The following is a 21339-nucleotide window of genomic DNA, read 5'->3' on the forward strand; positions in this document are numbered from 1 at the left end:
TTTATTATTTTATTAATTATATTTTTACATTATATTGTAGTATTTTAATTATTATGACTACATTATTTATTTATACTTTTATTATTATATATATATTTATTATACAGGGTTAATAAGCCATTCAATTGAATGGCTTATTGGCCTATGCATTTTGACTAACCCTGTATGATTACATTGTATTACACTATTTCTCCCAACATTAAAGGAGAAAACTTTCGGACTTCATTTCCCAGAAGTCTTTGCCATTGATTGCCATGCGTTGGCATGCTGGGAATTGAAGTTTCCTAACACTTTTTTGCCCTGCTGCGCCTGCGCGTTGGCGGCGCAGTCTCTTAAAGGGGAAGCCGGCCTTTCTGGGTGACGTTTCCCCGCCGAAAAGTTTGCGAATGTTCCTCCCCTTTAAGGGACCCAATATGGCGGCTTTTCCTCCTTTTTGAAGTCATGGAGGAAGAAACCTCTTTGAGGAAAGTTTTGGCCCGCAAGGTAAGACGCGTGTCAGGGCGTTTTCACGTTAGAAATACAGGGAAAGGGATTGTTTCATATCTGTCATCATTACAAGCAAGGCACTTTAAAGAAAACACGCAAATCGGGGTCCCTACGCAGAAGAGAAAGATGCGTGTCGTCCGTTCACACGTGACTTTCCTCATTTAATGCGATTTGACGCGTGTTTTGCTGCTTTCTATTCGATTTCCGTATATTTATTATTAGTAAGATATGTATATCTTATATTTATTAAACATTTTAACTATATAATTTATTATATTATTATACTTTAATCATAAAATAAGAATATAATATATTATTGTTTTTTTATATTATAATACCATAATTTAATAATAAAAAATAATACATTATATTATTTTATATTTATTATATTACTAGCTTGGGGACCCGGCACTGCCCGGGTTATTTGAGAAAAGAATTGTGTGCCAAGGTTGGTCTTCATCAGTTATTTATGTGGCTCGCAGTGGTCTCAGGACGTTAGTGAAGGTACTGCGAGTCCCATCATCTGTGGTCCATCATCCTCCAAATTGCACCAGGATGGAGAGTGGGTCGTGGGGGCTCTGTGCGCCAAGTTTTGTTCCTGATCAATCATTGGATGAGGGTCACAGTGGTCTCAGAAAGTGAGTTTAGGTACTGCAAGTCCCATCATCCATAGTCTGTTCTCCCCCAAACCTCACTAGAATGTTGAGTTGGCCAAGGGGGCTCTCTGTGCCAAGTTTGGTCTTTCTTGGTATTTGGATAAGTGTTGCTGTGGTTTCAGGAAGTGAATGAAGGTAGTGCAAGTCCCATCATCCATCATCCATCCTCCTCCAAACAGCATCGGGATGTAGAGTGGGTCATGGGGGCTCTGTGTGCCAAGTTTGGTCTTGATCGGACATTAGATGAGGGTTGCAGCAGTCTTGGGAAGGGAGTGGAGGTACTTGAAGTCCCATCATCCATGGTGTGTCCTCCTCGAAAGTGCACCAGGATGTAGAGTGGGTCATGGGGACTCTGTGTGCCAAGTTTGGTCTTGATCGGACATTAGATGAGGGTTGCAGCAGTCTTGGGAAGGGAGTGGAGGTACTTGAAGTCCCATCATCCATGGTGTGTCCTCGAAAGTGCACCAGGATGTAGAGTGGGTCATGGGGACTCTGTGTGCCAAGTTTGGTCTTGATCAGTCATTGGTGAGGGTCTCAGTGGTCTCAGGAAGTGAGTGAAGTGACTGCAAGTCCCATCATCCATTGTCAAATATTTCCAAACCACACCAGGATGTAGAGTAGGTCATGTGGGCTCTCTGTGTAAATTGTGGTCCTGATCCATCATTGTTGGCAGTTGTAATGGTCTTACGAAGGGAGTGCAGGTATTGCAAGTCCCATCGTCCATGGTGCATTCTCCTACAAACTGCACCAGGATGTAGAGTGCATCACGGAGACTCAGTGTGCCAAGTTTGGTCTTTATTGGTAATTGGGTGAGGGTTGCAGTGGTCTCAAGAATTGAGCAAAGGTCCCATAATCCATGATCCATCCCCGGCCAAACCACAACAGGATGTAAAATGGGGCATTAGAGGTCTATGTGCCAAGTTTGGTCCTGATCAGTCATTGGATGAAGTTTACAGCGGTCTCAGAATGTGAGTGATGGTACTGCAAGTCCCATCATCCATGGTTCATCCTCCTTCAAACTGCAGTAGGATGTCAAGTGGGTCTTGCAGGCTCTGTGTGCCAAGTTTTATCTGTATTGGTAATTTTCTGACCCAGCCCCAGCATTATTATATATTGATTATTTACATTAGTATTATGTTAATAAAAATATAAATAATATACTTAGTATAATAATAATGTGCAATTATTATTCTACTAATATATTATATTATTTCTCTGTTGCTTGGAAACCGCCCTGAGTCCCCTCGGGGAGACAGAGCATTATATAAATAAAGTTTTTATTATTATTATTATTATTATTATTATATTTTGTTCTCTTAATATTATTGAATCATTATATTACATTAAATACAAACTTGTTATTTATCCTTATTTAATATTATATTTATTTATTAAATTATATATTATATAAATAATTATTATTTATAAATAAATAATTATTTATTATATCATTTAATGTTATGTATTATGTGCCCTTTATTACTGACTTAGGTGACCCCTCGTTGTCTGAGTAGGATAGTCTTCCAGGATCAGTGTTCTGGTGGGTCCGTAGGTGACTGTGGAGCCCTATTCTTGACCTGCATCTTCTTCCGCAGTGAGGGCATTGGTTTCCAGGTGGAAGGCGGTATCGGTCAGGGTTGGCTTGACACGCCTTCCTCTTGGCACGTTTCTCTCTTTCGCCCTCCATTCGTGCCTCTTCAAACTCCACAGCACTGCTGGTCACAGCTGACTTCCATCTGGAGTGCTCAAGGGCTAGACCTTCCCAGTTCTCAGTGTCTATGCCAGAGTTTTTCAGGTTGGCTTTGAGCCCATCATTAAGTCTCTTTTCCTGTCCACCGACATTCCGTTTTCTGTTCTTGAGTTCGGAGTAGAGCAACTGCTTTGGGAGACGGTAATTGGGTATTCGGACAACTTGGCCGGTCCAGTGGAGTTGATGGTGGAGGACCATCGCTTCAATGCTGGTGGTCTTTGCTTCTTCCAGTACGCTGACCTTTGTCCACTTGTCTTCCCAATATATTTGCAGGATTTTTCGGTGACAACACTGAAGGGGACTCAGGGCGGCTTACAAAGGCACAATTCGATGACAGCATCACACAACAGTAGTAAACAAATAGCAACAATTACTAAATTAAACAACAGTTCCTGCATTACAACAATAAAACCAATAAAACCAATACAAACCCAATTACTTCTCATTGACGGTCAGCGTTCTCTATCTCATAGTCCAAATTCCAATTCCACATTGTCAGTCCTGTCAGTCCTAATCATCTGATTGTCCTTATCTAGTTGTCAGATTGCCCAAAGGCCTGGTCCCACAACCACGTCTTTACTTTCCTCCTGAAGGAGAGGAGGGATGTTGATGCCCTAATTTCCCCTGGGAGTGAGTTCCACAGGTGAGGGGCCACCACTGAGAAGGCCCTGCTCCTCGTCCCCACCAACCTCACTTGTGATAGCGGTGGGGTTGTGAGCAGGGCCTCCCCAGATGATCTCAGACTCCGGGGTGGGACGTAGAGGGAGATGCGTTCGGACAGATACACTGGACCGGAACCGTATAGGGTTTTGTAGGTCAAAACCAGCATTTTGAATTGTGCTCGGAACTGAACCAGCAGCCAGTGGAGCTGACACAGCAGGGGGGTAGTGTGCTCCCTGTATGACGCTCCGGTGAGTAATCTGGCTGCCGCTCGCTGGACCAGTTGAAGTTTCCGAACAGTCTTCAAGGGCAACCCCACGTAGAGTGCGTTGCAGTAGTCTATTCGGGATGTAACAAGAGCGTGGACCACTGTGGCCAGATCAGACTTCCCAAGGTACATGCAACGTTCCAGGAGTTGCATGTGACGTCTGTAGACAGTCCACGTCTTGCAGGCGTATAGCAGTGTTGGGAGGACAATAGCTTTATAAACAAGCACCTTGGTATCCCTACGGATGTCCCGGTCCTCAAACACTCTCTGCTTCATTTGGAAAAATGCTGCACTCGCAGAGCTCAGGCGGTTTTGAATTTCAGTGTCAATGTTGACTTTTGTGGAGAAGTGGCTGCCAAGGTAGTGAAAATGATCAACATTTTCTAATGTTACAGCATTAAGCTGTATCTCTGGCATTGGAGAGGGATTGGCTGGTGACTGCTGGAAGAGTACTTTGGTTTTCTCGATGTTCAGTGACAGGCCGAGCTGTCAGAGTGCTGCAGAAGCTTTTGAAGCTCTGAAGAAATGGACGCTTGAGACTTCAGTATAAAACAGATATTTAGCTTTACTAAGCAGTTCAAATATACAGCATACACCATCAGTAGACAGACAGGAACAAGAAGGAACGACGAACACATAAGCTATAAGGACTTATCTCTGTATCTTCCCTACTCGCTCAAGGTAACGCTCAGGGTCACATCACAGCTTATGAACTCTACTGTTTAACCCTTTCTGTAGCAAAATACTCCCTGGCAGTACAATCCTGTTACAATCGCAGCTATTGTACAAAAAATTACATTTAAACACACACTACATTAATCTTACACTGACACAAGCTTCTCGTATGCTTCTGCGAAGCTGTTTAGAGTGGCTCGTAGGTCTTCTTCTGAATGCGCACAGATGATGTTGTCATCAACATATTGGAGTTCTATAACATGTTGTTGTAACCTTGGTTTTGGCTTTCAGTCTCCTGAGGTTAAATAGCTTACCATCTGTCTGATAGATGATTTCCACTCCAGTGGGAAGCTTCCCATCAACAAGATGAAGTATCATAGCGATGAAGATGGAGAATAAAGTTGGGGCAATAACACATCCCTGTTTGACACCTGATTCCACCTTAAATGGGTCACTTTGGGAGTCATTGCTGTCCAAGACTGTTGTCATCATGGAGGAGCCGCAGGATGTTCACAAATTTGTTTGGGCATCCAATTTTTTGGATGATGGTCCAGAGACTGCTGCGATTCACTGTGTTGAATGGCTTTGCAAGGTCGATGAATGCCATGTACAGAGGCTGATTACTGCCTTTTTCTTTATTATTATTTATTAAATTATTTATTATATTATTTTAATTGAGCCCCTGGTGACACAATGGGTTAAACCCTTGTGGTGGCAGGACTGCTGGTGGAGAGAGTGCATTGAGCTCCCTCTGTCAGCTCCAGCTTCCCATGCAGGGACACGAGAGAAGCCTCCCACAAGGATAGTAAAACATCAAAACATCTGGGCGTCCCTTGGGCAATGTTCTTGCAGACGGCCAATTCTCTCACACCAAAAGTGACTTGCAGTTTATTAAGTTGCTCCTTACACGAACAAAAATATTTAATATTTATATTATATGTAAGATATTAGTTAATGTTATTATACTATTTATCCTTATTTTATTTGTTATATTATATATTATTTATCTTTCTATAATTTATTATATTATTTAAATAAGGATAAATTATATATTATTTATCCTTAATTTATTTATTATTTTATTTAATATTTATATTACAGTATTTAATAGCAGTCTGTTGAAGTGGGTAAAGGTACTGTAAATTCCATCGTCTGTGCTCCATCCTCCCCCAACCCTCACCAGGACAGAAAGTGCATCATAGGGAGTCTGTGACAAATTTGGTCCAGGTGCATCATTTGTTCGGGTTGCAATGTTTTCTGAAAGTGAGTGAAGATACTGCAATTTCCATCGTCCCTGGTCCATCCTTCTCCAATCCACACCAAGACGTAAAGTGGGTCATGGGGGGTCTGTTTGGTAAGTTTGGTCCAGACCCATCATCCGTGGGGTTCGCAGTGGTCTCAGGAAGTGAGTGAAAATACTGCAAATCCCATCATCCATGGCAAGTGTAGTCCAGATCCATCCTTGGGTGGGTTCACAGTGCTCTCTGGATATAGGTGAACTGCAACTCCTTTACATCAAGGTCAATTCCCCTCAAACCTCTTGTTCAGTTGCTGATCAATTCTCGTTTGCTGGGTGCCATAGAAAAGGGTAGGAAAGGGTTGTGGGAGGGTGGGGTCATGCAAATTACACATCAATGGAGAGAGAAAGGAACTCTGGGGTGTCCATTCTGGAGGAAAAACAGAACGTCTAGGATGAAATTCTCCCCGAATGAAAGCCTTCACTTGGGTGGGGGGCAGGATGGTGTTTGGGGAAGACATTGGCAGGGGTTGGGAGACATGTTAATGGCGCCTGCTGTAACCTGAAATAAACTTGGAGGGAGAGCTTTTGGTGGTTCCCCAGCACTGTGGGTTAAAGCTGTATATATATTGATACTAGCCGTCCCCTGCCACGCGTTGCTGTGGCCCACATGGGGGTTCTGTGTGGGAGGTTTGGCCCAATTCTATTGTTGGTGGGATTCAGAATGCTCTGTGATTGTAGGCAACTACAACTCCCGAATGTCAAGATTCTATTTTCCCCAAACTCCACCAGTGTTCACATTTGGGCATATTGAGTATTTGTGTAGAATTTGGTCCAGATCCATCATTGTTTGAGTCCACAGTGATCTATGGATGTAGGTGAACTACAACTCTAAAACCAAAGTACACTGCCCACCAAACCCTTCCAGTATTTTCTGTTGGTCATGGGAGTTCTATGTGCCAAGACTGGTTCAATTCCATTGTTGCTGGAGTTCAGAATGCTCTTTGATTGTAGGTGAACTCCCAGCAACTACAACTCCCAAGTGTCAAGGTTATTTTCCCCAAACTCCACCGTCTTCACATTTGGGCATACTGAGTATTTGTGCCAAGTTTGGTCCAGATCCATCATTGTTTGAGTCCACAGTGCTCTCTGGATGTAGGTGAACTACAACTCCCAAACTCAAGGTCAATGCCCACCAAACCCTTCCAGTATTTTCTGTTGGTCAGGGGAGTTCTGTGTGCCAAATTTGGTTCAATTCCATTGTTGATGGAGTTCAGAATGCTCTTTGATTGTAGGTGAACTATAAATCCCAGCAACTACAACTCCCAAATGACAAAATCATAATATTTTGAGTGATGGTCACTCCTTGTGTTGTGAGACGTTTTGTTGTCAAATTTGGTGTGATTTTGTTCATTGGTTCTTTTGTTTTTAAGGCACTCATTATGCACAGAGCATTTATATATATATATAGATTGATATTATTATGTAGTGAATTTTTATCTATGTTTAAATGTTTTAGCTATTTTTATTTTGTTATGAGCATCGAATTGTGCCGTTCTGTGAGCCGCCATGAATTGTGAACCGCCATGAGAAATATAGTAAATAAATAAAATAAATAAAATATATAGAAGATATATATTATTCAATACTATTTACTATTTATTTTATAGTATATATAAATTCCCTTTGCAGGCCCGGGCCGGAAGTGAGGCCTGCTTCCGGGGAGACTTCCGGCGGGCGGTGTCTCTCTTTGGCGAGGCCTTGGAGGCGGACCCAAGCAACTGCGCATTGCTCAGCAACCGCTCGGCCGCCCACTTCCGCATGCGCGACTACGCGGGCGCTCTCGCCGATGCCGAACGTGCCTGCGCCATCAACCCCAAGTGGGCCAAGGTAAGTAAGGCCTTTCTCCTGCGCCTGCGCAGAAGTTGCCTTTGCTCTTGGTAGCCACGCCCCTTGCTGCAGAGAACCAATGGGAACGCAGCATGTAAATGACCCAGCTCTTTGGTTAACTAGGGAACTGGACATGATAAAGCAAGCGAGACTAGACAAGAGTGCCACTGGCGGAGGACTCGGGACGAATCAGACAGAACACGGGCTAGAGCAGTGTTTCTCAACCTGGGGGTCGGGACCCCTAGAGGGGTCACGAAGGGGTGTCAGAGGGGTCACCAAGGACCGTCAGAAAACACAGTATTTTCTGTTGGTCATGGGGGTCTCTGTGTGGGAAGTTTGGCCCAATTCTATCAGTGTTGGGGTCCAGAATGCTCCTTGATTGTAGGTGAACTATAAATCCCAGCAAGTACAACTCCCAAATCTCAAGGTCTATTTTCCCAAAACCCCACGAGTGTTCACATTTGGGCATATGGAGTATCCGTGCCAAGTTTGGTCCAGATCCATCATTGTTGGAGTCTAGAGTGCTCTCTGGATGTAGGCAAACTTCAACTCCCAAACTCAAGGTCAATGCCCACCAAACCCTTCCAGTATTTTCTGTTGGTCATGGGAGAACTCCCATGTTAAATTGAGTTAGATAGATAGTATTGTGTGCCAACTTTGGTTCAATTCCATTGTTGGTGTGGTTCAGAATGCTCTTCGTTTACAGGTTAACTATAAATCCCAGCAACTACAACTCCCAAATGGCAAAATCAATCCCCCCGCCAACCCCACCAGTATTCAAATTTGGGCATACCGGGTATTTGTGCCAAATTTGCTCCAGTGAATGAAAATACATCCTGCAAATCATTATTTACATGGCAATTCATAATGTTAGGGTTATGGTTGGGGGTCACCACAACATGAGGAACTGTATTAAGGGGTCACGGCATTAGGAAGGTTGAGAACCACTGGGCTAGAGCAATGATGTGTCAATACTTGCCAAAAAACTGAGCGTAATTCGAGTGGGGTGTCACTTCGAGAAAAACCCATAATTTCATGGTATTTATAGTTTAAGAAGAAAAATATATTATTGTAATATATAACTGTATTTAATAAACCAAAAACTAATTATTTAAGTTACCTGCTTTTTCTATAATGCCATATATCTCAGCATTATAGAAAAATGCTGGTGTAGGAGCCGAGGATGAAATGTCGTTCTTGGGATGTGGCCCCATCTTCTCTGTATGCGGCCCCATGCGGCTGTGTGTCATCGAAAATGGTGACGCGTGTCAGTGCTGACACACGTGCCATAGGTTTGCCATCATGGGTAGAGCCTCACTTAGTGCCTACTCTGCAGCAGTGAAGGTAGCCAGGAAAGCCCACTTGGCTGCCTCCATTGTGTCTGCAATTAATAGACCGGCTGAGCTGTTATATTCTTATATTATAGTATTATAATTATTATAATTATTATAATTATTATTATTATGTATTATAATATTAATTAATATTATAATACATAATAAAAATATATATTAATATAATATTATTTAATATTATTTATTATTACATTATACTGCAGTATTATTATTCCATTTATTATTAATATTATATTATTATAAATTATTTATTATATTTATTATATTACTACCTTATATTATAATATTATGGTTAGGGGGCTCTTTCAACCTGATCCTCAGTGGCTCGATGTGGCAATTTTGATCATAATTTTGCAAACATGTCGCTCAGATCTTTCTTACTTACTTAGGCGATCCCTTGTTGGACGAGTAAGATGGTCTTCCATGATGTGTTTCCTTGTGGATTCATAGGTGGCTGTGGAGCCCTATTCTTGACCCGCATCTTCTCCCACAGTGAGGGCATTGGTTTCCAGGTGGAAGGCGGTCCCGGTCGGGGTTGGCTTGACGCGCCTTCCTCCTGGCACGTTTCTCTCTTTCACCCTCCACTCGTGCCTCCTCGAATTCTGCAGCACTGCTGGTCACAGCTGACCTCCAGCTGGAGCGCTCAAGGGCCAGGGCTTCCCAGTTCTCAGTGTCTATGCCAGAGATTTTAAGGTTGGCTTTGAGCCCATCTTTCAATCTCTTTTCCTGCCCACCAACGTTCCGTTTTTCGTTCTTAAGTTCAGAGTAGAGAGACTGCTTTGGGGGACGGTGGTCAGGCATCCTGACAATGTGGCCGGCCCAGCGAAGTTGATGGCAGAGGACCATTGCTTCAATGCTGGTGGTCTTTGCTTCTTCCAGCACGCTGACGTTTGTCTGCTTGTCTTCCCAAGAGATTTGCAGGATTTTCCGGAGGCAGCGCTGATGGAATCGTTCCAGGAATTGCATGTGACGTCTGTAGACAGTCCACGTTTCGCAGGCATAGAGCAGGGTTGGGAGCACAATAGCTTTATAGACAAGCACCTTGGTATCCCTACGGATGTCCTGGTCCTCAAACACTCTCTGCTTCATTCGGGAAAATGCTACACTCGCAGAGCTCAGGCGGTGTCGTATTTCGGTGTCGATGTTGACTTTGGTGGAGAGGTGGCTGCCAAGGTAGCGGAAATGGTCAACATTTTCTAATGTTACACCATTAAGCTGTATCACTGGCATTGGAGAGGGGTTGGCTGGTGACTGCTGGAACAGCACTTTGGTTTTCTCGATGTTCAGTGACAGGCCAAGCTTCGTGTATGCTTCTGCGAAGGTGTGTAGAGTGGCTTGTATATCTTCTTCTGAATGCGCACAGACGACATTGTCATCAGCATACTGGAGTTCTATAACATGTTGTTGTAACCTTGGTTTTGGCTTTCAGTCTGCTGAGGTTAAACAGCTTGCCATCTGTCCAATAGATGACTTCCACTCCGGTAGGATCTGTTCCAACTTAGACACCAGCATTTTGGCAATACCAATGGATGTACCTTTAAAAAAATAATTTATAAATGTATCAAACAAAATGTATAAGCATTACATTCTTCCCTCATTTTACAACATCTTAGACAGAAGAGTATGTCATATATATACAATCTAACTGTAAAAAAAATTGAAAACATCTTTAAACATATTTCTTATAATTTTTTAAAACTTTCCATTACAATTTATACTACGTATACCTCTACCACACACCTTTTATCTCAGGGGTCCCCAAACTAAGGCCCAAGGGCCAAATACGGCCCTCCAAGGTCATTTACCTGGCCCTTGCTCAGGGTCAGCCTAAGTCTGAAACGACTTGAAAGCACACAACAACAGCAACAATCCTATCTCATCAGCCAAAAGCAGGCCCACACTTCCCATTGAAATACTAATAAGCTTATATTTATTAAAATTGTTCTTCATTTTAATTATTGTATTGTTTTTCAGTGTTTTTTGCACTATAAATAAGATATGTGCAGTGTGCATAGGAATTTATTTATGTTTTTTTCACTTTATAATCCGGTGCTCCAACAGTTTGAGGGACTGTGACCTGGCCCTTTGTTTAAAAAGTTTGTGGACCCCTGTTTTATCTACTTATGCATGTTTTATTTCTTTATAATTATTATTATCCCATTCCCCCCCCCCCCCCCCTTCCCCTTACCCTTGGTTTGTGCCCCCTTCACCAGGACCAACCGACTCATGTTGTTTCACAATTCCAAAATGTCATTGTTTCTGTTGCTGGCTTATACCCCTTTCCTTCATTAAAGATATACTCAATAAATTTTCCCCATATTTTCCAAAAATCTGTTTGTTTCCATATTCCCTTTTTAATTTTAATATGCCATGTCAATTTGTCATTAATAGCTATATCCTACATTTCCCCTATAATTTCTTTTTCTTTCTTTCTAGTTTTTTTGCTATTAGCAATTTAGCTGCTGTTATCAAGCTAGAAACCAATTTTTCTCCTCTTGTGAGAGATTGTATTTTCATGTATAAGTAATAATGATAATTTTGGTGTAATCTTGATCTCTATTTTATTATTGCTCTTATTTCTCAAAAATTTCCCAAAAAGTTTGTATAGTTGTACATGACCACCACATATGAAGGTATGTCCCTATTTCCTGACAACCTCTCTAACACTGATTTGAGTATTTTTTATCAATCTGATTTAATCTAATGAGAGTTAGATACTACCTCCATACCATTTTATAGTAATTTTCCTTAATTCTTATAGACATATTTTTAGTAATCTCATACTACATATCAGGGGTCCTCAAACTTTTTAAACAGAGGGCCAGGTCACAGTCCCTCAAACTGTTGGAGGGCCGGATTATAATTTGAAAAAAGCATGAACAAATTCCCATGCACACTGCACATATCTTATTTGTAGTGCAAAAAACACATAAAAACAATACAATAATTGAAATGAACAATTTTAACAAGTATAAACTTACTAGTATTTCAATGGGAAGTGTGGGCCTGATGAGATAGGGTTGTTGTTGTTGTGTGCTTTCAAGTCATTTCAGACTTAGGTTGACCCTGAGTGAGGGCCGGGTAAATGACCCTGGAGGGCCGTATCCGGGCCCCGGGCCTTAGTTTGAGGACCCCTGCTACATATCTTTGCCCGTTCCTGATTATTCACTTTTTCCCCCAAGTCAACTTCCCAGTCTTTAGGAGGATCCTGAAAACGTGGTTGTTTCAGTGTGCCTTTCCAGAATAAGGAAACTCCCAGCAATAGGTCCCTAAACACACACTACTAGTAATCTAGGTTTGTCTGCACATTTCATCCCTCTCCAAAACTTCTATCCTAGTTATATGTCACCTTGTCATGCCCAGCATTATTTTTAATTTTTTAATTATTACATTTGGCCCAGCCATAGGTTTTTAAACGTGCCGTGTTATTGTTAATGTTTATTGCTTTTTTCTGCTTAAGAGTTTATTTATTGTTTTGTATTACTGTTGCTATTGTTTATTGTTGTATTGTGGGCTTGGCCTCATGTAAGCCGCACCGAGTCCCTTGGGGAGATAGTAGCGGGGTACAAATAAAGTATTATTATTATTATTATTATTATTATTATTTCCTTCAAATAATCTTGTTTCTGTTCATCCATTAATAATAGTTTATAGATATCACTTACTGTACCTTTTAATGTTATATTCTCTTCTTTAGTCTCCCTTTGAGTTATCATATTTTCTATTTTTGTATATTCTCTACCCCCATTATACTTTTTCTTTGTATCACTTGACCATTTACCAAATTGTAGATACTTGTACCAATCTAAGTCTCTTAATTCCTCTTTTATCCTTTCCATATTTACCATCTTTTAGTTTCATTAAACCTCTTCAAGTTCTTTTTTCAGATTTGCTGGGAAGTTTTCTGTCATTAGAACTGGTATGATGGTTACCCCTGTAAAATATATATATCAGGGGTAATATCCTCTATTACCCCTGTAAAATATATATTCTAATTTCAGTTCTAATTTTTATCATCTTCTTCCAGCCACTCCAAGCTCTTTTGTTTTGCTAAACAGTCTACAATAAATCTTATTTGAATGATAATATAACTTGAAGTTTGGTAGTCCAAGACCCCCCTCGTTCTGAGATTTATACCATAAGCCAGTGGTTCTCAACCTTCTTAATGCTGTGACCCCTTAATACAGTTCCTCATGTTGTGGTGACCCCCAACCATAATATTATTTTTGTTGCTACTTCATAATTGTAATTTTGCTACTGTTATCAATTGTAATGTAAATATCTGATATGCAGGATGTATTTTCATTCACTGGACCAAATATCTAATACACCCAAATCTGAGTAGTGGTGAAGTTGGGGGGATTGATATCATATACCCCTTTTTAATTTCTTCTAACTCTTTAAAAATCAATTCATAAAATTCTTTCTGTTTTTTATTTTGGGTGCATAAACATTAACCAAAGTATAATCCTCCCATAGACCCCTGAATCATCACATATCTTCCAATTTCATCCTTTTTTGTTTGTACCATGCTAAATCCACTACTATTCTCAATTATAATTGCTACTTGTTTTGCTTTCGAAATAGCCATAGCTTTTTCATATATTATAGTTCCTTTTAATTTCAGTTCATTTAAACCTTCTCGTGATTGATGGGTTTCTTGCAAAAACATGTCCCACTTAGCTATAAGAATCTGGTTTGTAATCCTCCTCCTTTTCTGGCATGATCCAAGGCCGCAACGGTTTCACGATATCACCTTAACTCGATCCAGCATTTATTTTCATTTTTCTGTTTCTTGGTTGGTCCCTGTTAAGAAAATCACCCCAATGTGTTATCCTCCTCCCCTCCCTCCCTTTCTCCCCCCTCCTTCCCCAATATCCCTCCCCCTCCTTTCTTCACCAAACTGCCCCTCTCCCACCAAGCCTTGGAGCTTTTTGTCCAGGACATGGCTTAATCTTAGCCTTTCGGTGGGGGAGGGGCGGATCCACTTTACTCCCGACCAACAGTCAAACCACAACCTCCTGAGGATTCTATATTAAATTTGTATTTTCCCTCCTATATATATATATATATATATATATCTAAAATATTACTTATTCAATATAAAGGGTGAATAAAATCTGTATCTGTATCCATATCTATATCCATATATGCATATATATACACACACACATATATAAAGACATACATAGATACATTACACATATTCCCAATTATCTTCATTATCATGTTTATAATTCTAATTCCCCCTTTTAATCAAGTTTATCAAAATTATCCCTTATATTACTTGTTATTATTGCTATTTTTTCAAGTTTATTAATCAGAATCACAGTATTTATTTCTTGTTCTCTTGTTGTTACTTCTTTCTTCTTTTCTTCATTATTTAATTACTTTGTCCTTTTATTTCTCTCTCTTCTTTCCCTCTGCACCTCCTGCTTCTCTTCCTTCCTCACTGCTCGACTTTCCATCCAGGACGCATTGTGGTTGTTCAAATAATTCTGCAACTAGTTTCATCCCTTGATCCACTGATGTTATATTGTAGCTTTTCCCTGCGTATCTGAATTTCAGGTAAATGGGGTACTCCCATTTGTACAAAATACCCTTATCATGGAGTATTGTGGTACAAGGGCGCATGTCCTTCTCCAGCTCTCAGTCTCTGGACATAAATCCTGAAAAAAATGAATTTTACTTTCTTGAATTGCTTGTGAGGTGGATTGATTTCTGGTGGCTTGCATGAATCGTTCTTTGTAGTAATAGCTTGAGAATCTTATTATAATATCCCTGGGCTTGGAGGTCGTTTTCCTGGCTCCAACACGATGAATATGATCAAATTGAGACTGCTGCCAATCCTCTTTTGTTATTTCCTGGATCTAATTTATTATTGCTTCTCTTAAATTTTTGAAAGTTTCTGTTTGGGTTTTTGTAAAGTTCCTGATCTTCAGTCTCCCGTCCCTGTCTGCCAATGAGATAAAATTTAAATCATGTCTGTGAGAGACAATTTAACTCCAGATTCTTAATACTAGATGTAATCCTTAAAGTGCTTTCCAAAATCATATTTTTTAATTCTTCAATTTGTGTCTTAAATTGTGCTGAGAGTTCTAAGTTTGTTGGCTCTTGGGACTCATGAGGTTGCTTGGGGATTGCTCCTTGCTTTTCCCTCAATGCTTGCATTTCCCCGTGCTCCCTTGTCATGCTTTGTTGCCATTATTACTTCTCCTTCCTCCTTTTCTCTTTGTCTCTCTGTCTCAGAAGCTCTCCGCGCAGACAGTCTAAGCTTCTATCTGAAGGTTTTGTTCTAGCTCTTAAGAAATATTCTGTAACTTTTGTACCAGTTAGATTTACGGTTTTTATCTCTGCTAACAGATATTAATTATGACGTGTTTTCTTATATTTGCTTGTCGGGAACCATTTGAGTGGAGCGGTTGTGATGCTGTTGTATTTTGGAGTTTTCACTCATTAGATGTACCTAAGGCATCTGTCAGTCCTAGATTGATTTGTTTCAGTGTGTTCAGCCTGATGATGTTGGACAAGGTCCTTGGAGCTGTGAGGGCTGCCACCCGCACTCTGGATCTTTGCCCTTCCTGATTTGTTTAGCAAGTTGGAGGGGGATTGGCCAATTGGGTTTCCAATACTTGCTGGGCCAGGGTTATTTATTTATTTTATTTATCGTGTCATCAGCGACCATACCATTGTATTACATTTCTAACAGAACAAAACAAACAAACAGATTAAAAAAAACACAGATTTTGCAAATTTGGTAGTTGATTAAATGTCCTTTGACCAGTATCTGGCCACTTGGAGGGCTTCTGGTGTTGCCGCAAGAAGGTCCTCCATTGTGCGTGTGGCAGGGCTCAGGTTGCATTGCAGCAGGTGGTCTGTAGTTTGCTCTTCTCCACACTCACATGTTGTGGATTCAACTTTGTAGCCCCATTTCTTAAGATTGGCTCTGCATCTCATGGTGCCAGAGCGCAGTCTGTTCAGCGCCGTCCAAGTCGCCCAGTTTTCTGTGTGCCCAGGGGGGAGTCTCTCATTTGGTATCAGCCATTGGTTGAGGTGCTGGGTTTGAGCCTGCCACTTTTGGACTCTCGCTTGCTGGGGTGTTTCAGCGAGTGTCTCTGTAGATCTAAGAAAACTATTTCTTGATTTAAGTCGTTGATGTGCTGGCTGATACCCAAACAGGGGATGAGCTGGAGATGTCACTGCCTTGGTCCTTTCACTATTGGCTGCTACTTCCCGGCGGATGTCAGGTGGTGCAATACCAGCTAAGCAGTGTAATTTCTCTAGTGGTGTAGGGCGCAGAGACCCTGTGATAATGCGGTATGCCTCATTAAGAGCCACATCCACTGTTTTAGTGTGGTGAGATGTGTTCCACACTGGGCATGCGTACTCAGCAGCAGAGTAGCATAGCGCAAGGGCAGATGTCTTCACTGTGTCTGGTTGTGATCCCTAGGTTGTGCCAGTCAGCTTTCGTATGATATTGTTTCTAGCGTCCACTTTTTGCTTGATGTTCAGGCAATGCTTCTTGTAGGTCAGAGCACGGTCCAGCTTTTTTGTTGAGTTCCAGGGCCAGAGAAGCAGATGGCGGAAACAGAAGAACGGCCTGCCTCAGGGGAGCATGCTTGCTCCATCCATGTTCAACATCTACACAAATGACCAGCCACTGCCAGAAGGGACAGAGAGTTTCATCTATGCTGATGATCGTGCCATTACTGCTCAAGCAGGGAGATTTGAGATGGTAGAACAGAAGCTTTCCGAAGCTCTAGGTCAGTGGTTCTCAACCTGGGGTCCCCAGATGTTTTTGGCCTACAACTCCCAGAAATCCCAGCTAGTTTACCAGCTGTTAGGATTTCTGGGCGTTGAAGGCCAAAAACATCTGGGGACCACAGGTTGAGAACCACTGCTCTAGGTGCTCTTACTGCCGATTATAGGGAAAACCAGCTGATCCCCAACCCATCTAAAACACAGACATGTGCCTTTCATCTCAAGAACAGACAAGCATCCCGAGCTCTGAGGATCATCTGGGAAGGAATCCCACTGGAGCATTGCAGCACACCCAAATACCTGGGAGTCACTCTGGACCGTGCTCTTACCTACAAGAAGCATTGCCTCCCCCCTGGGCATACAAAAAACCGGGCGACTTGGAAGGTGCTGAACAGACTGCGCTCTGGCACCACGAGATGCAGAGCCAACCTTAAGAAATGGGGCTACAAAGTTGAATCCTCGACATGTGAGTGCGGAGAAGAGCAAACCACTGACCACCTGCTGCAATGCAACCTGAGCCCTGCCACATGCACCATGGAGGACCTTCTTGCAGCAACACCAGAAGCACTCCAAGTGGCCAGATACTGGTCAAAGGACATTTAATCAACTACCAAACTCACAAATCTTGTATTTTGTCTGTTTGTTTGCTTTGTTCTGTTAGAAATGTAATAGAATTGACTGGTTGCCCTGACACGACAAATAAATAAAATATAATAGACTAGCTGTCCCCTGCCACGCATTGCTGTGGCCCAATCTGTTGGTCTGGAAAATAAAGTAATGAGAAAGTGTTGGGTTTCCAATATATGTAACTTCTTTATGCTTGTGGGTAAACAGTATTTCTTGCTGTTTCTTTCTCAGTGTTAATGTGGAGAGTGTCTAGTTTGCCCACCCTGGAACATGCAACATATCATTGTCTTTCTTCAGGGGTTCCTTTCAAAGCCATGACACTATATCTCTCTGTGTGTGAATCATATTTATCTATATCTATGGCCAGATGGCTCTTCTTCAGGAGGGCTTTGATTATGTTTTCTTGCCCTGGTGAAGGGAGTTGGACTGGATGGCCTTGAGTATTTTCTGTTGGTCATGGGAGTTCTGTGTGGGAAGTTTGGCCCCATTCTGTCGTTGGTGGGGTTCAGAACACTCTTTGATTATAGGTGAACTACAAATCGCAGTAACTACAACTCCCAAATGTCAAGGTCTATTTCTTCCAAACTCAATCTATGTTCATATTTGGGCATATGGAATATTTGTGCCAAGTTTGGTCCAGATCCATCATTGTTTGAGTCTACAGTAGTCCCTGGATGTAGGTGAACTACAACTCCCAAACTCAAGGTCAATGCCCACCAAACCCTTCCAGTATTTTCTGTTCTGTGTGCCAAGTTTGGTTCAATTCCAAATCAAATCATTTATTTCGGTCATTGGCCAGCACAGGAAATAGAGTCACATTTTAATACAAACTTGGTATGTTTGGTACATTAAAAATATAAATATAACTACTAAAGCACAATATGGGTGAGGGAGCAGAAGAGGAAACAGGATAAAAACATACAATACCCAGATCCATCACCAAATTGCAGATTCAGGGAAGAAGATTACTGGACACACAGTTAACTTTTGGGACTAGTCATTCCCTGACGGATTTTGTATGCTGCTGCACAGAACTTTGCAACATTGTAGGTTGTAGCTGAATTAATATCTGCAAGTAGCAGGGAGGTATAAAATTGTCCTGAATGGCCTGGGTGCTTGTCTATCAGAGGTAAGATAAGCCTGGCACTGATATCCCTGTAGAACGGACACTGAAGGAGCACATGTTCTATTGTTTCTACATGACCCGAGTCACAGGGGCAGAGTCTCTCTGGGAAAGGGATCTTCCGGTAGCGGCCTTCGAGTACAGCTGATGGGAGAGCGTGGCATCGGGCCAGGGTGAAAGCCCTTCGATGAATAGGAACCTCTAAGTTTGTTAAATATGCCATAGGGGAGGCAAGATATCTGCTGTCTTCATTGATAAGGAAGGTTGCAACCGAGGCCAGATCTAGTTGGCACTCTGTGTCTGTGATACGTTGTTTAATAAGTGCTTTGGCTTGATTGTAATCCATAGCAAATAGTAGACCTGGAGAAAATCCCAATGAGGAGATTTTGGATGCTACCGCCTGCTTCCATGTGGATTGGAAGTCATCCTCCATGGTTAGTGGGGCAAGACCAAAGGGTCCACGGGACAGTCTGAGCCAGAGGTTGAGTATGGCCACCCACACCATGGCCTCCACTCTCATAAAACCCGTCTCTAGTCGCAGGGTGGCATTAGAAACGCATTTAGGTACCTGCAAGGTCGATCTCAGAAACTTTGACGGAACCAGCTCTAATGGGGCAAAACTGGGGAAGGGGCCCAACTGAACCCCATACAAGAGTTGGGCTAATGACTTGGCTTCAAACAGCTTGAGCGCTGCCGGTGTGAAGTGACCCCCTCTTGTCCTGAGATATTTAAGAATGGCAATTGAGCTCCCCTGCGCGGTGTTGGATACTTGATCCCCATGAGCTCTTCTGCTACCATTAGATTGGAAAACTACACCTAGATATTTGAAGGATGTAACTTGTTCAATTTTATAACCATCTATGCTCCAAGAGTGAGTTCTGGGCCTATTAGCAAAAGCCATGATTTTGGTTTTATTGTAATTAAGTTGGAGCTGATCTGTGTTGCAATGTTGTATTAATGCTCTCAGAGCTCTTTTGAGCCCAACGGGTGTTCTAGAGAGTACAGCAGCATCATCTGCATAAAGCAGGATGGAGATGTGTCTTCCCGCCATCGTTGATGGAGTTCAGAATGCTCTTTGATTGTAGGTGAACTATAAATCCCAGCAACTACAACTCCCAAATGACAAAATCATAATTTTTGAGTGATGGTCACTCCTTGTGTTGTGAGACGTTTTGCTGCCAAATTTGGTGTGATTTCGTTCATTGGTTCTTTTGTTTTTAAGGTACTCATTATGCACAGAGCATTTATATATATATAGATAAGATAATGTTATCTATATATATATAAATGCTCTGTGCATAATGAGTGGCTTAAAAACAAAAAAACTACAGGGCCAAATGACCCCAAATTTGGCAATAAAACTCCTCACAATCCAAGGAGTGACCATCACTGAAAAAAACCCCACAAAAACACCTTTAAATTCAAAAAAGGAAGATGACAACACACCTCCCCTGCGCCCTTGCCCTCACGCTGAGGACACAGAATGAAAGTTCTGACACTAAGGCAAGGGATCTAAGGGCAGAGGCTGAGGGGGAGGAGAGAGAGGGAGGAAGGAAAAAAGAGGGAGGTGGGCCACACTCTGTGCACACACTCTGACTCTGTCTCCCACACACACACACTCCCACAGCACAAGGGAAGGAGGAAGGTGCCATGATGTGGGTCATAGGGACACACAAAACTGACATTGCTTGGAAAGGAGCCCTAAAGACCTTCCAGCCCAACCTCATTTGTCAGTAAAGGAAGACACGATCAAAGCCCTCACAACAGATGGCCAACCAGTTGAAACGGAGCCCTAAAGGCCATCCGGTCCAACCGCCTCCTACCTTCCTTTACTTCCCTTTCTTTCCTTCCTTTTTCTCCTCCCCTCACCAGCTTCATCCATTTTATTAAATCTACAGTGTAGATGCACCCAAAGTCAAGCCTTCCACACTGCCATGTAAAATCCAGATTATCTACTTAGGACTGGATTATATGGCAGTGTAGACAAATGCACACATGTACACACGGATGGATGTTGGATCACTGGTTGGTGTGTGTGTATATGTATATATGTGTATATATGTGTGTGTGTGTGTGTGTATATATATATATATAATTACAATACTTTATATATTACTATTATATATATATTGCTATATAATACATATATAGTAGGTAGGTAGTCCCCTGACATTAAGTCCAGTCATGTCTGACTCTGGGGTGTGGTGCTCATCTCCATTTCTAAGCCGAAGAGCCAGCGTTGTCCGTAGACACCTCCAAGGTCATGTGGCCGGCATGACTGCATGGAGCGCCGTTACCTACCCGCCAGAGTAGACCTATTGATCTACTCACATTTGCATGTTTTCGAACTGCTAGGTTGGCAGAAGCTAGGGCTGACAGTGGAAGCTCACGCCACTCCCCGGAATCGAACCTGCGACCTTTCGATCAACAAGCTCAGCAGCTCAGTGCTTTAACCCACTGCGCCACCGGGGGCTCCATATTATATATATTATTATGGAGCCCCTGGTGGTGGCGCAGTGGGTTAAAGCACTGTGCCGGCAGGACTGACAGGTCGCAGGTTCGAACCCGGGGAGAGGCAGATGAGCTCCCTCTATTAGCTCCAGCTCCTCATGCGGGGACATGAGAGAAGCCTCCCACAAGGATGATAAAAACATCAAAAATCATCCAGGCGTCCCCTGGGCAATGTCCTTGCAGACGGCCAATTCTCTCACAACAGGAGCGGTTGCTGCTGACACGACAATATATATTATTGTTATATATACTACTATATAATATAATGTTACTACTATATATTACTATATTAAATAGACTCATAGAATAGAGTTAGAAGGGACTCTACCATGGTATTAGG

At 42.1% G+C, this 21339-nt stretch overlaps 1 protein-coding gene across 3 annotated transcripts in view; it reads left to right on the forward strand.

The window, feature by feature from the left end:
* Positions 1–403: 403 nt before the first annotated feature.
* The window catches only part of TTC28 (tetratricopeptide repeat domain 28), an 81414-nt gene continuing 60478 nt past the window's right edge, over positions 404–21339 (forward strand). For all 3 annotated transcript variants that reach the window (XM_060784791.2, XM_060784793.2, XM_060784792.2), the window contains exons 1-2: positions 404–483; positions 7425–7622. In XM_060784791.2, coding sequence (XP_060640774.2) covers positions 442–483; positions 7425–7622 — 240 coding nt within the window. In that variant the 5' untranslated portion in view covers positions 404–441. The remainder of the gene's footprint in view (positions 484–7424; positions 7623–21339) is intronic.

Source organism: Anolis sagrei, chromosome X, assembly GCF_037176765.1.
Source record: "Anolis sagrei isolate rAnoSag1 chromosome X, rAnoSag1.mat, whole genome shotgun sequence".
Taxonomy (NCBI): Eukaryota; Metazoa; Chordata; class Lepidosauria; order Squamata; family Dactyloidae; genus Anolis; species Anolis sagrei.